Raw genomic sequence first — 12,573 nt, forward strand, 5'->3', positions numbered from 1 at the left:
TTTGTTCAGAAACGCCTTTATTTCACTGGCAAAAAGCACTAAACCTACCCAACAGTTTTCTTATCACAGTAAATACACATCTCCATTAATAATTGGGACTGCAGGTTAAGATAGGCACAGCATACAAGATGGAGATGGACGGCCGTCGATTCTAAGGACAACACTAAACAAGCTACAGAGAAAACAAATCTTCAGAATGTTAGTGTCTTACGTTCCACATAGATCTTCCAGTACTGCTCCATTACATGGCATGGTAGAAGCTCTTGATCGCTGATGGAAAGTATGTCTTTTATCTGTAGATAATGAGGGATGCCTTGCATTGACTTTCTGGAAGTGCCTGTTAAAATACGAATCAGAGTTAAAACCAGCCCTTTATAATTTAAGATTTAAACATAATCATCACTTCGTCTAGAATCCAGTCAATCCATGCCCAATGCCCGAGCATACTTGATAGGTTTTCTGACCAGGACATTCACCATTCCACTTTCTATACCTGAGACAAACCTGGGGGAGGGAGGAGGGAGGAGGGAAGAGGGAAGAGGGAGGAGGAAGGAGGGGGGAGCACACTGGTGGGATGGGGAGAAGGGAGGTAAGGGGGAGGAGAGAGCTGTTTGTAGTCTAAAATTATAACAGAAAGAGCATGAAGGAAGCTACTGAAGGTAGTTGAATAAGGCTTCCTGTCCCTCAATTTCCAGTAAGTTGTGAATAAAGCAGTTGTGAAGACTAAATTAAATTTTGCATGTGTACCACTTAACACGTTACTTGGCACACGGCAAACAATAAATATGTTGCTATTATAATGATCACTATTAATTGCTAATTTTAGAACAGAAGACAGACGACCAATTTTCTAGTCCTTCCTCTACACACCTCAAGGCAATGACCCCACTTCCAGTTGTTTCATAAGTGAGAGGGTTTTTTTTTTTTTTAAACCTCTGCTTCTTGAAATGGTGAATGGTGTTAAAAGTGCTTGCTTCAATCTCCAATAGCCTCAGAGCTTGGCTATTTGAGTTATTCATCAATTACCAAATCAAATTTTATTCCACAGAGATTGCCAGCATGTTCTAACTTCATCAAGGCAGCTTTAGCTAGACACACCATATAGTCCATTAATTATATTCTATAGCTATAAATGCTTCATAAAATTAGGTATTTTAAGGGCAGTGGTGCTTTTGATGACCGGTACCCATCTATCTCCGCCCCCGTAACTTGCCTGTCTATGCTTTTCCTTTCACTTTTCTTGGCCCATGTGCTTTGGGCTGTATCTGTTTTCACTTCTTGATTCATTTCTATCTGCACCAAAGCAGGCACTGACTCAGTAACAGGACATAATCCCTTCAGAGGGAGGTGAGACAGAGTGAGATCTTTGCGCAGTCTGGGAAGAGTCACATCTAAGCCCCCCTTTCGAGACTTAAATTAACAGGCAGATAGTCTTGGGTAATGAGAGGCTGTCAGGGAAGTCACAGTGTGGAAGGGGAGCTTAGAAATGCAGTGACTTTTTTTTTTTTTTAAAGATGGAGGTCTCATGCATCTCAGGCTAGTCTTGAATTCACCATGAAACAGGATGACTCTGAACTTCTGATCTTCTGCCTTCACCTCCTGAATGGTAGATTACAAGTATGTATTACCATACCAGGTTTAAGGGATTGGAATTTAGAAGCTGAAAGAGGAGAAATACCATGTTTAGTCATGCTGTGTGAATTCTAGATAAAGCCTGTAGTTCTGTCCCTAGCCTTTACAGACATGTACATGTGTCAATAAAATTCCATTTTCAGTGGTTTAAGTCAGTTTGAGTGGAGTTTTAAACTGTCATTTACAGACCGAGGGGATGGCTCAGTAAGTACTCACTTGCCTTACAACCTTAAAGACCTGTTTGATTCCACAGAACTCAGGAAAAAAGAAAGAAAAAAGAAAAAAAAACTAGGCATAGAGGGTAATAGTATATCTTTGTAATCCCAGCAGAGAGGAGGCAGTAATGATAGGATCCCTGGGGCTCATTGGCCACTCAGCCTAGCTTTCTTGGTAAATTCCAGGTCACTGAGACCTTATCACAAAAACAGAAACAAAAAACCCCAAAAAACCTCAAAACAAAATAAACAAAGGGAAAACAAAACAAAATAAAAAACAAGGTGGACAGCAGTTGAAGAACAACAGCCAAGGTTAACTTCTGGCTGCCTTGTGTGCATTTACACACACACACACACACACACACACACACACACACACACACGGCTAACTTCTGGCTGTCTTGTGTGCATCTACATTTACACACAGACACACAGACACACAGACACACAGACGGTTAACTTCTGGTTGTTTCATGTGTATCTAAATTTACACACAGACACAGACACACACACACATCCTTGTGCACACAGATAAGCACTGGAGAAGCCAGGGAAGTTAAACTCACAGGCATCTTTCAAAGGAAAGAGATGTTTAACCTGTCCTCTTCCTGGATGGATGTAGTTTACAACCTGGTGATCCTTTGCTGTCTGTTGAGCCCAACTCTGCCTATATCTCCCAGAATTTATGTTTTACTTATTCCAGACTCTTTCCCCCTAAATCCTGAGCATTACTTCTAGGCCATAAAACTCACCCTGTGAGAGATGTCATTTGTACTTTACAACAGCCTAAGTGACTTCTATGTCATCTTAGGGCCCAGCCAACCCTAACACCTTCAGGGATTGTGTTTACCTCAGTCATACTGCCTAGATCCGTGTTTTGAGCACTGTTTTTAAGTCAACAAGAACTCATCTTACAGACAAAGCTGTATGCACTCTGTAAAGAGCTTCAAAGTAAACATGTCTTAAGCTTTGTTGTACTCACTGGCCTGAGTTAACTGTTATCTGAAAACTTCTTTCCAAAATTGTGCTATGCTTACATATGGCAAAAATATATAAGCTGATGTCAGACTTGCAAAGTCTTGGTCCAGCACTAGTTACCTAAATTGGGCTGAACCGAGTTTCACTTTTCCCTTACCCAGACTGTTTCCCTGCTGGCTGTAAAGCTTGCAGGGACCCCCACAATTAACAGCTGTGTTTTTCACAGATCTTGAACTGAACTGATGGGCTTTGGCAATCCTGCTTCAACCTCCCAAGTAATTGGGACTGTGGGCATGTATCACCACACCCTGTTTTCAGAAACAAGGTATCCCACAAAAGCTGGGGATGGGAGGTATTGCTCAGGTAAAACTCACAACAGCAAAGCTCTCACTGGCCATCCTTACCTCCATAAGATACTGCACCTACATTAGTTATGTTCTGAGTGCTTACTCTGTGACCGTTTATTTCTAATTTATGCTTTATTTCAGTCTTGTGCAAATACTTCTGTAGGAGTGCTGTTTGTAAGCAAAGTGACTAGGCTGAGGATATGTACATACTTTACACTTCAGACACGTCTGCCAGTGTCTACCTAAAGTCCTCTTTTCCACTGCCAGTATATGAATATCTACGATGATGCTTATTTTCTCCTCCATGTCCATACTAATACTGCATAATAAGAATTTTTAAAAGCTATCCCACTCTGGTTATACAAAATAAAACTATTGTTTTCATTGATACCTTCCTGATATCTAGTATGAGCATCTTTCATATGGACTATTTAATACCTTTAAAATCTCTAGACCTAGGAAGGTGCCTCTTTAAGATTCTGTTGGCAGTGACTGATCAGATAGCAACCCAGAGTATGTTGTTGAATAGGTCAGGAATTTAATCTGTGTATGAATCAAAATTCTGCTTTCAAACTGTATTCTCAGCTCACTGAGCATGACAGTACAATGCTTAGTTAACTCTGGTGCTCCAAGAGGGAGAAATTGTTACATGTCTTGCTAACAAGAGACTCACTGCAATACTAGCTCTATACACAAGAACAGTTTCAGAGAATCTTTGCCTATAGTTCTTATTCTATGGACACAAAACCAAAGGGGATTTTTATTTGTTTATTTTGAGATGAGATCCCAGTATATTGCTCAGGCTGATCTTGAACTTCTGGGGGAAGCAGGGATCTATTGACACACCAAACTTGGGGTTTCCTATGGCTGCAAAGGAGCAGAGTAGGATGGCCCCAGCTGAGAGGGTACATACCAATGCCAATGCACAATACCCCATCACCTCAGGCCAAGACTCCTTTAGAGACTCAAGTTCTTTATAACTGGGCCAACTCTTAATTGTAAGTTTTTTTTTTAAATCCAGTGTTCAGACAGGCCTACTGCTTCAATTTCCAGTGTAAAACTCCTTGTAATATGTAAAATTACCCAACATAATTTGCTGTGTCTAAGTTAGTATTTTCTCTGTCTACAGTGTTGTGGTTTGAATATGAAATGTTCTCCACAGGCTCCTATTTTGAATAGTTGGTCGTTAGCTGGTAGTGCTAATTTGGGAGGTTACAGAAACTTCAGTGGGTAGAGCCTTGGTGAGGAAGTAGGCCACTGAGGGAAGGCCCTTGGGCACATACTACCTCTGGCTACCACTTCTGCTTTCTGGTCAGCCATGAAGGGACATTTCTGGCACTGTGGTGTCTTGCTAAAGCACATGGAACCAAATAACTACAGACTTTGAAACTGTGAGTCAAAAGGAAGCTTTCTTTCTTTAGGCTGTTCTTTCAGGTATTTTCTTCGGTGACATTAAGAGCAATAGATATATTTTGCTACCTAAGAAGGATTTTTGCCAGAAACTACTGGTTACTTCCTTTCTGGCTGTTTCTTCTGTCCGCTGACAGAATGCTGGCTAATATGTTATACAGAAAACTTTCCTTGCAGCTATGTGTGGAATTTGGTTAAATTCTGGCCAATGAAATGTATGCCATAGTTCTGGGATAGACTTTAGGCAAAATTCCTTAAGGTTGCCTCCTAATGTCTAGAGCTCAGATGTGATGGCCAGATATTCATTACAATGTGGGGCCGTGAGCTGAGCTAAGAACACAGTGTTGAGGAACATGAAGCAGAAAGACAGGATGACTGTGTTGCCGTTATACCCGCTGTGGATTGCCTGTATCCAGCCTTCCCTGTCAAAGAATAGTTGTATGTATTGTGTGTGTGTGTGTGTGTGTGGCGGGGGGGGGGGGGGTACGCAGACACCACAGAGCACACATGGAAGCCAGGGGACCATTTCCAGGAGTTAGTTCTCTCCTCTACCATGTGGGTCCTGGAGACTGAACTCAGGTAGTCAGCTTGGCAGCAAGTACTTTAGTCTGGTGAACCATCCCACCACCACCAACAAAAAAATCTCCAGAGGCAGGCGGAGCGGCGGCTGTAGAGGCAGGCAGCGCAGTGGCCGAGATGCGGTTGTAATAAAGACCAGAAACTAAACTATTACCCGCTGAAGAGTTAGTGAAAACAAGGAGATTAAGAGCTTGGAACAGGGACGCCTTTGATCCCAGCATCCGGGGAAGGAGCCATTTCTGTGGGAAGCAACCAGAACAGACCTGAACACTCTGTCTGAGGCCAACCCAGGGCCCAGCTGCCGATCCTAGAAACCCAACAACTTGGAGGTATTGGTGAGATTGCTGTACTGAACAACGTGCTCAGCTGAGATCCATTCGGGGGAGGATTCAGAATCCTACAGTCTGCAGTCTGAGGAAACAAGATCAGCTGAGGAGTTGACAAAACGTGAGGAATGAGCAAAACGTGACCTGAGAACACAAAAGAAGGCGCCACCCTGCCACCGAACCAGATCACCAGAATCATAAGCCTACACTACACCGACCGGGAACAGGTAAGCCCCCATCTCCGGACCGGCAGATCAGGTCTCTAGCCCCTAGGTCCTACCCATCGGAGTCCCAGGGACCAGACAGCTATCTTTCCCTGCTCCCCCACCAAAACAAAACAAAACAAACAAACAAAAAACCAACCCCTACAAACCTAACAACCACTGAAACCATAAGCACACCCTGCACCAACTGGGAACAACTGCTCCCTGAGACAGAACCCACTAACACTGATTGGACTAAGCTGCTCCCGAAGAAACAGAACCTAACAACACTGATTTAACCAAGAACTCCTAGTGGACCAAGACTAACAATTAGAACAAGAGAGGCACCTTCAGACACAGACACTGCCTACACCGGGTAGAGGAAGAGATGAGTAGATGCCACTGCAAAAATACAGGCAACAACATAAAGACCTATATGACAACATCAGAACCTAGTGTTTTGACACCTGCAAGACCTGAACATACCAACGCAGAAGAAGCAGAAGAATTCAATCCTAAAAATGACTTTAAGAAGATGATAGAGACCCTTAAAGAGGAAATGAAAAACTCCATTAAAAAGGAAATGAAAAACTCCATTAAAGAGGAAATAAAAAATTCCCTTAAAGAAATGGTAGAAAAAACAAACAAAAAATTGGAAGAAATCAAAGAAAGCCAAGAAAAAGTAATCACACAGATGAAGGAAAAAATTCAAGATTTGAAAATTGAAATTGAGACAATAAAGAAAACACCAACTGAGGGAATGCTGGAAATAGAAATCCTGACTAAACGAACAGGAACTACAGAAGCAAGCAAAACCAACAGAATGCAAGAGATGAAAGAGAGAATCTCTGACACTGAAGACACAATAGAGAAAATAGATTCGTCAGTCAAAGAAAACACTAAAGACAAAAAAGTTGTAACACAAAACATCCAAGAAATTTGGGACACCATGGAAAGACCAAATCTAAGAATAGGGATAGAAGAAGGAGAAGAATACCAACTCAAAGGCACAGAAAATACATTCAACAAAATCATAGAAGAAAACTTTCCTAACCTAAAGAAAGAAATACCTATGAAGATACAAGAAGCTTACAGAACACCGAATAGGCTGGATCCCAAAAAAAGTCCCCTCGCCACATAATAATCAAAACACTAAACATACAGAACAAAGAAAAAATATTAAGAGCCACAAAGGAAAAAGACCAAGTAACATATAAAGGCAGACCCATCAGAATAACACCAGAATTCTCAATAGAGACTATGAAAGCTAGAAGGTCCTGGACAAATGTTATGCAGACACTAAGAGACCATGGATGCCAACCCAGACTATTATACCCATCAAAACTCTCAATCACCATAGACAGAGTAAACAAACTATTCCATGATAAAACCAGATTTAAACAATACCTATCCACAAATCCAGCCCTACAGAAAGCACTAGAAGGAAAAATCCAACCTAAAGAAGCTAAACACACCCATGAAAACTCAGCGGATTATAGGGGAAGGCCAGTTCAGGCACCCTCTCCTAGGAGTCTTAGCTGGGGTCCTCCTTGTGGATTCCTGGGGATTTCCCTAGCACCAGGTTTCTCCCTAACACCATAATGGTTCCCTCTATCAAGGTATCTCTTTCCTTGCTCTCCCTCTCTGTCCTTCCTCCAAGTCAACCATCCTGTTCCCTAGTGTTCTCATCCTCCCTCCCCCACCCCCTGCCCAGTATACCCAGGAGATCTTCTCTTTCCCCTTCCTAGGGTGATCCACACATGTCCCTCTTAGGGTCCTCCTTGTCTAACCACCCAACTTTATGTTTTTTCTTTCTCTTAAAAAAAAAAAAGACAGAACAAAAACAAAGTGACAAAAACCCCAAGAGACACACAATCCCTGCAACCACACAAATGAAAATAAAAGACAAAAAATGTTCAAATAGAGCAAAATGAGACGAACATTTACAAAAATATGATTGAGTTCATTTTGTGTTGGCAAACTACTCCTGAGCATGGGGTCTGCCCTGAAATGTGGTTAACCACGCAGTGAGACTCCACTGGGAAAAGATGGTATTTCCTTTTCCAGGGGGAAAGTTCAGTTGCAGACAGCTTCTTGGTTCATGGAGAAGCCCATGTCCACTTCTCCTTCTCAGTGCTTGAACCTGTGTGGGTCCTGTGTGTGCTGCCATAGTCTCTGTAGACTGAGTGCTCCAGTTTCTCACTCCGCACACTGTCTAGCTGTGGGTCTCTATGTTAGCTCCTATCTGCTGCAAGAAGTTGTTTCTCTGATGAGGACTGAGGGAGGCACTGATTTATGTTGTTAGGAGTCATTTTATTACTGTGTACCTTTAGCAGAATAATAGTATTGGGTTTCGTCTAGGCCTATGACCTATCTAGTCTCAGGTCTTGGTCACTTTAGCAGTGTCAGGTATGAGTTCCATCTCATCAAGTGGGTCTTAAATCCAGTCAGAAAGTTGTTGGCTACTCCCAACACTGCAAGCAGGTCACTGCTGTAGGGTGCAGGGATTGTAGCTGGGAGATTCTGATAATTACTTTTCTCCTCTGGTAGTGCACAGAGTACCTTCCAGTACCACGAACACCAGTCAGTAGGGGTGAAGTTTCTAGTCAGGGTCCAGCTCAACTTTTCTATATTCCATAAGTAAGTGCTATCCTTTGCATATCGTTTAGTTTCTGGTCTCTGTGTTAGTTCCCATCTATGGCAAGAAGCTTCTCTGATGAGGGTTGAGTAAGGTACTGATCTATGAGCATAGGACCCTTATTATGTTTGGGGGTTTCCATGGAGCTCCTATGTTTAATGACTCAACAAGATGTAACCCATTCCTGGCACTAGAGGTTTTACTTAGTGGCATAAGCTGTCTTTTTGGGACATTGAATCCCCTATTCTTTGGTGACTCCATTTAGATTCCTTTCATCTATGTATATATTTTGGGAAGCTTCTACAGTAGTAGGTTTCCACATGGATTTTCAAACAGCTTTTAGTATTAATTGTCACTCTCCATCGTCCCTTCTCTACCCTTCTCTTACATCTCCATATTTATTCCTCCTATTTTAATTTCCCCTTGGTTTCTCCACAAGAATATATTCTTTTCCCCAATGACCATGTGTTGTTTTTTTCTTTCAGTCTGTTTATGTGGTTGACTATGTTTATTGATTTACATATGTATGCTGAACTATCCCTGGCCCTCTGAGATGAACTCAACTTGATCATTGTGGATAGTCTTTTTGATGTGTTCTTGGGTTCTGTTAGCAAATATTTTATTGAGAATTTTTCACTGATGTTTACAAGGATATTTTTCTATAATTTTCTTTGTTGTTGTTGGGTCTTTGTGTGGTTTTGGTATCAGGGTAATAGTGGCCTTGTAAAGGGAATGAGGAAATGTTCCTTCAGTTTCTACTTTGTGTAATAATTTGAGGAGGATTGGGTTCATTCTTCTTTTAGAGTCTGGTAGAATTCTGCACTGAATTCATTTGGCCCTGGGCTTTTTATTTATTTATTTTTGGTTGAGTGAGGGGAATATGGTGTTCTGTACCTTGATAGGCACTCTTGTTTTTAGATTGGGGAAATTTTCTTCAATGATTATGTTAAAAATATTTTCTGTACCTTTAATCTAGGTTCTTTTTCTCTTTCTTCTATCCCTGGTCTTTTCATAGTGCCCCACATTTCCAGCATGTTTTATGTCTGGATTTTTTTTTTTTTTTACTTTACATTTTCTTTGACTGAGCTATCCATTTCTTCTACTTTGTATTCAAACCCTGGGATTCTCTCATCCATACCTTGTAATCTATTAGTGAAGTTTACCTCTGAAGTTTTTATTTGACATCTTATATTTGTCATTTCTAGTTTGATTTCAGGTTCCATTTTCTTTAGTGCTGTGGGATGTCGTTCTGTATACTGTAAATATGTGTTGCTCTGATTGGCTGATAAATAAAATGCTGATTGGCCAGTAGCCAGGCAGAAAGTAGAGGTGGGATAAGCAGACAAGGAGAGTTCTGGGAAGAGGAAGGCTAAGTCAGAAGTTGCCAGCCAGACACAGAGGAATCAAGATGACAAGGTAGAACTGAGAAAAGGTACCAAGCCACGTGGCTAAACAAAAATAAGAATTATGGGTTAATTTAAGTGTAAGAGCTAGTCAGTAATAAGCCTGAGCTAATGGCCATACAGTTTATAATTAATATAAGCCTCTGTGTGTTAATTTGGGTCTGAGTGGCTGCAGACCAGGCTGGACACAGGAAAACTTCCAACTACACTTTAGTGGTTCTATTTATTTGTCAAATTCCACTTTCATATCATGAACTGTTTACATTATTTCATTCAACTGTTCCCTGTCCCCCTCTTGCCCTAAACTTTATTAAGGGATTTATTTATTCATATCCTCTTTAAGGTCCTTCAACATACTTATAATTGCTATTTTGAAGTCCTTGTCTTGTGCTTCAATTGTATTGCATTTACCAGGGCCTATTGCAATAAGAGGACGTGTTCCTGGAAGACTCATACTGTCTTGGCTGTTCATGATTGTACTTTTGTGCTGGGATCTAGGCATCTGGGGTTATGTTTAAGGTGTTTTTTGGTATTGATATCTAGTTTTGCCTTTGTTGGGTGGGTGTTCCCTTCTTTGGTTGCTGTTGTCTGCCCTCTTTGGATCCTAGGCAAGCATGGTGGCTATTTGGTCCTTGGAGAGAATGCTTCTGCTGGTCAGGTCAATGGGTGGCAGAAATGCATGGAGAAAGTTTAGGAAGAAAGGCTGAGAGGGGTCCCTGGAAAGAGCTAGGGAGACTGGTGTCTGCATCAAGGGGAATGCAGGTGGGGTAAGAGGAGGGGCTCCTGCAAGCAGCTGCTACAGGACAAAAGTAAGTCTGGAGAGAGTGCAATAGATGACAGGAAGGATATTGAAAACCACTGAATCCCATTCCAGTGCAGCCACTGGGAGGCCCTAGTAGAATGTGTTTCTGAGGATTGGTGCCTAAAACAAAGGAATGGAGATGGGTTAAAAAGAGAAGGCTAAGAGGGTATGTGGAAACTGTATCAGAGTCCCCAGGAAATGGAGGTAGGGTGGGAGGAAGGGCTCCTATAGGCAGGCTGCTATAGGACTAAGAATATATCTTGAGAGATCTTTTTTATTCAGGATCTGATCATCATTTATTTGTTACTCTTACAGGCCTCCTTTTGACTAGGCTCAGACTTAGACGTAGAAGTTCTTAGTGAGGACAGCCCATGTCTCTTGGCAATCTGTTCCTGGTGTGTTTCTTTGGCTTCCTTCATTCTCTTGGCCAAACGTTTAGCATATTTTGCAGCCACCTCCTTGTTTTCCTTAGTGTGTTGTTTCTTCAGAGTAGTACGTCAGTGTTCAAGCTCCAGGACACATGGAGTAACAGGACACTGAATCTTGGGTGCTTTGGTCCTGGGCTTCTTACCCTCTTTGTATAAGGACTTTCTCACAACATATTGGTGGGCATCATCTTCTTTAGAGATTGAAAAGCTTTTGGATTCTGCTAGCTCTTTTGGGCCCTAGGAAGCACAGTAGTATCTGTCAGTCCAGGAATATCTTTCTCTCCATTTTTGTTTTTTTTTTTTTACAATAACTAAGTTGAGAATGTTCAGAACGGCATCCATAACGCATCCATGCACAGACTAGCGCTTTCTCTCTCCAGTTCTCCTTGGTCTATAACAATGCCCCTTACCCAACAGTAGGCACACTCTGCCATGGGTCATGATAACTTGCTTCATGAGGAAACCTTATTTGTCATTCTCATCACTGATTCAGACAACATAGTCCTTCCACTCTTCACCCAGAACATCAACAGCAATTTCTGTGGCCGTGTGCTTCTCACAGAAGGTACAAAACGTTTGTGCTTTTCAGTTACTTCAATGAATTTTTGACATCCAGTGCCTGAGAGGAAGATATTCAGTTTCATCTTGACATGGCTGACTAGGAGGTGTCATGAAAAGAGCTCAAGAGGTCTTAGTGAAGGATAGGAAGGAAGTGAAAATCACCTACCTTAGTGCCAGCCAGGTGAGTCTCCACCTTTTATCTGTGCACGTGTCTCAGGTGGGTCTTGCAGGTACAGGCTTTTTCTACTGTTTGCCCTACCTCCTTTTCCTCCCTAGGCAACCAATAAAAAGCCAGGCTATATCTTAGCCTCTGAATTTGTTTCTGTGCTCTAATAATATTGCACATTTGTCTAGCACCTTTGCTATTTAAATCCTTGTGCAAACATGTTAAGAATAAAAAAATAAAGGAATGCACAGTAGTTAGGGAGCAGATTTTTTTCTTTTCTTTATTTACTAACTCACTCATAATACTCAATAATGGTTTTAACATGAACTTTAACAAAAGCTTTGTCACCAATCCAGTCTATCCTTCAACTCCTACTACTCCCACTAAGCTTTGTGCCATGAAGGAGAAGGAACAGATTAGGGGACCATGAGAAGGACACATATAAAAGGATCTGTCTTGGAAAAGAACACATCCCACACTAGTTTTATTTTCACTTTAGCCCTGACATTCATTTGAGGGGATGAAGAAGGGAAGAAATCAGACACTACATAGTAAATGCTTAAAGTCAATGTCTTTTACAAGAGCTCTTGTCCTGGGTCTATTAGGAAATGCTACCAGTCACATGAAACGATCTTAGAAAAACTAAGCTGTTGTGATTGACAGCAATATGAACTGACATGTAAAATACTGATACTAGGCATATCCCTGCTGATCCACAGATATTCATGCAGTCCAACAACATCTGCTATTCATTTTTTCCCTCTGTAATTGTCAGTCTTGACTGGACAGGATTATGCAGAATCATGTTCAGAGGTTATACTAAATGAGCCCAGACACTTCCTAGCTCTGAAGCATGAAGACAAGGAGGACTGGATTGTGGGTGGG

The 12,573-nt window shown here is 41.6% G+C and overlaps 1 protein-coding gene across 1 annotated transcript in view; it reads right to left on the reverse strand.

The window, feature by feature from the left end:
• Ankrd31 (ankyrin repeat domain 31) overlaps positions 1-12,573 on the reverse strand; it is a 163,375-nt gene continuing 150,802 nt past the window's right edge. Inside the window, exons 25-26 of the mRNA XM_059276344.1 lie at positions 5,316-5,318; positions 1-337 (exon numbers count right to left, since the gene is read on the reverse strand). Coding sequence (XP_059132327.1) covers positions 192-337; positions 5,316-5,318 — 149 coding nt within the window. The 3' untranslated portion in view covers positions 1-191. The remainder of the gene's footprint in view (positions 338-5,315; positions 5,319-12,573) is intronic.

The sequence above is a fragment of the Peromyscus eremicus genome, chromosome 11, assembly GCF_949786415.1.
Source record: "Peromyscus eremicus chromosome 11, PerEre_H2_v1, whole genome shotgun sequence".
Classification (NCBI taxonomy): Eukaryota; Metazoa; Chordata; class Mammalia; order Rodentia; family Cricetidae; genus Peromyscus; species Peromyscus eremicus.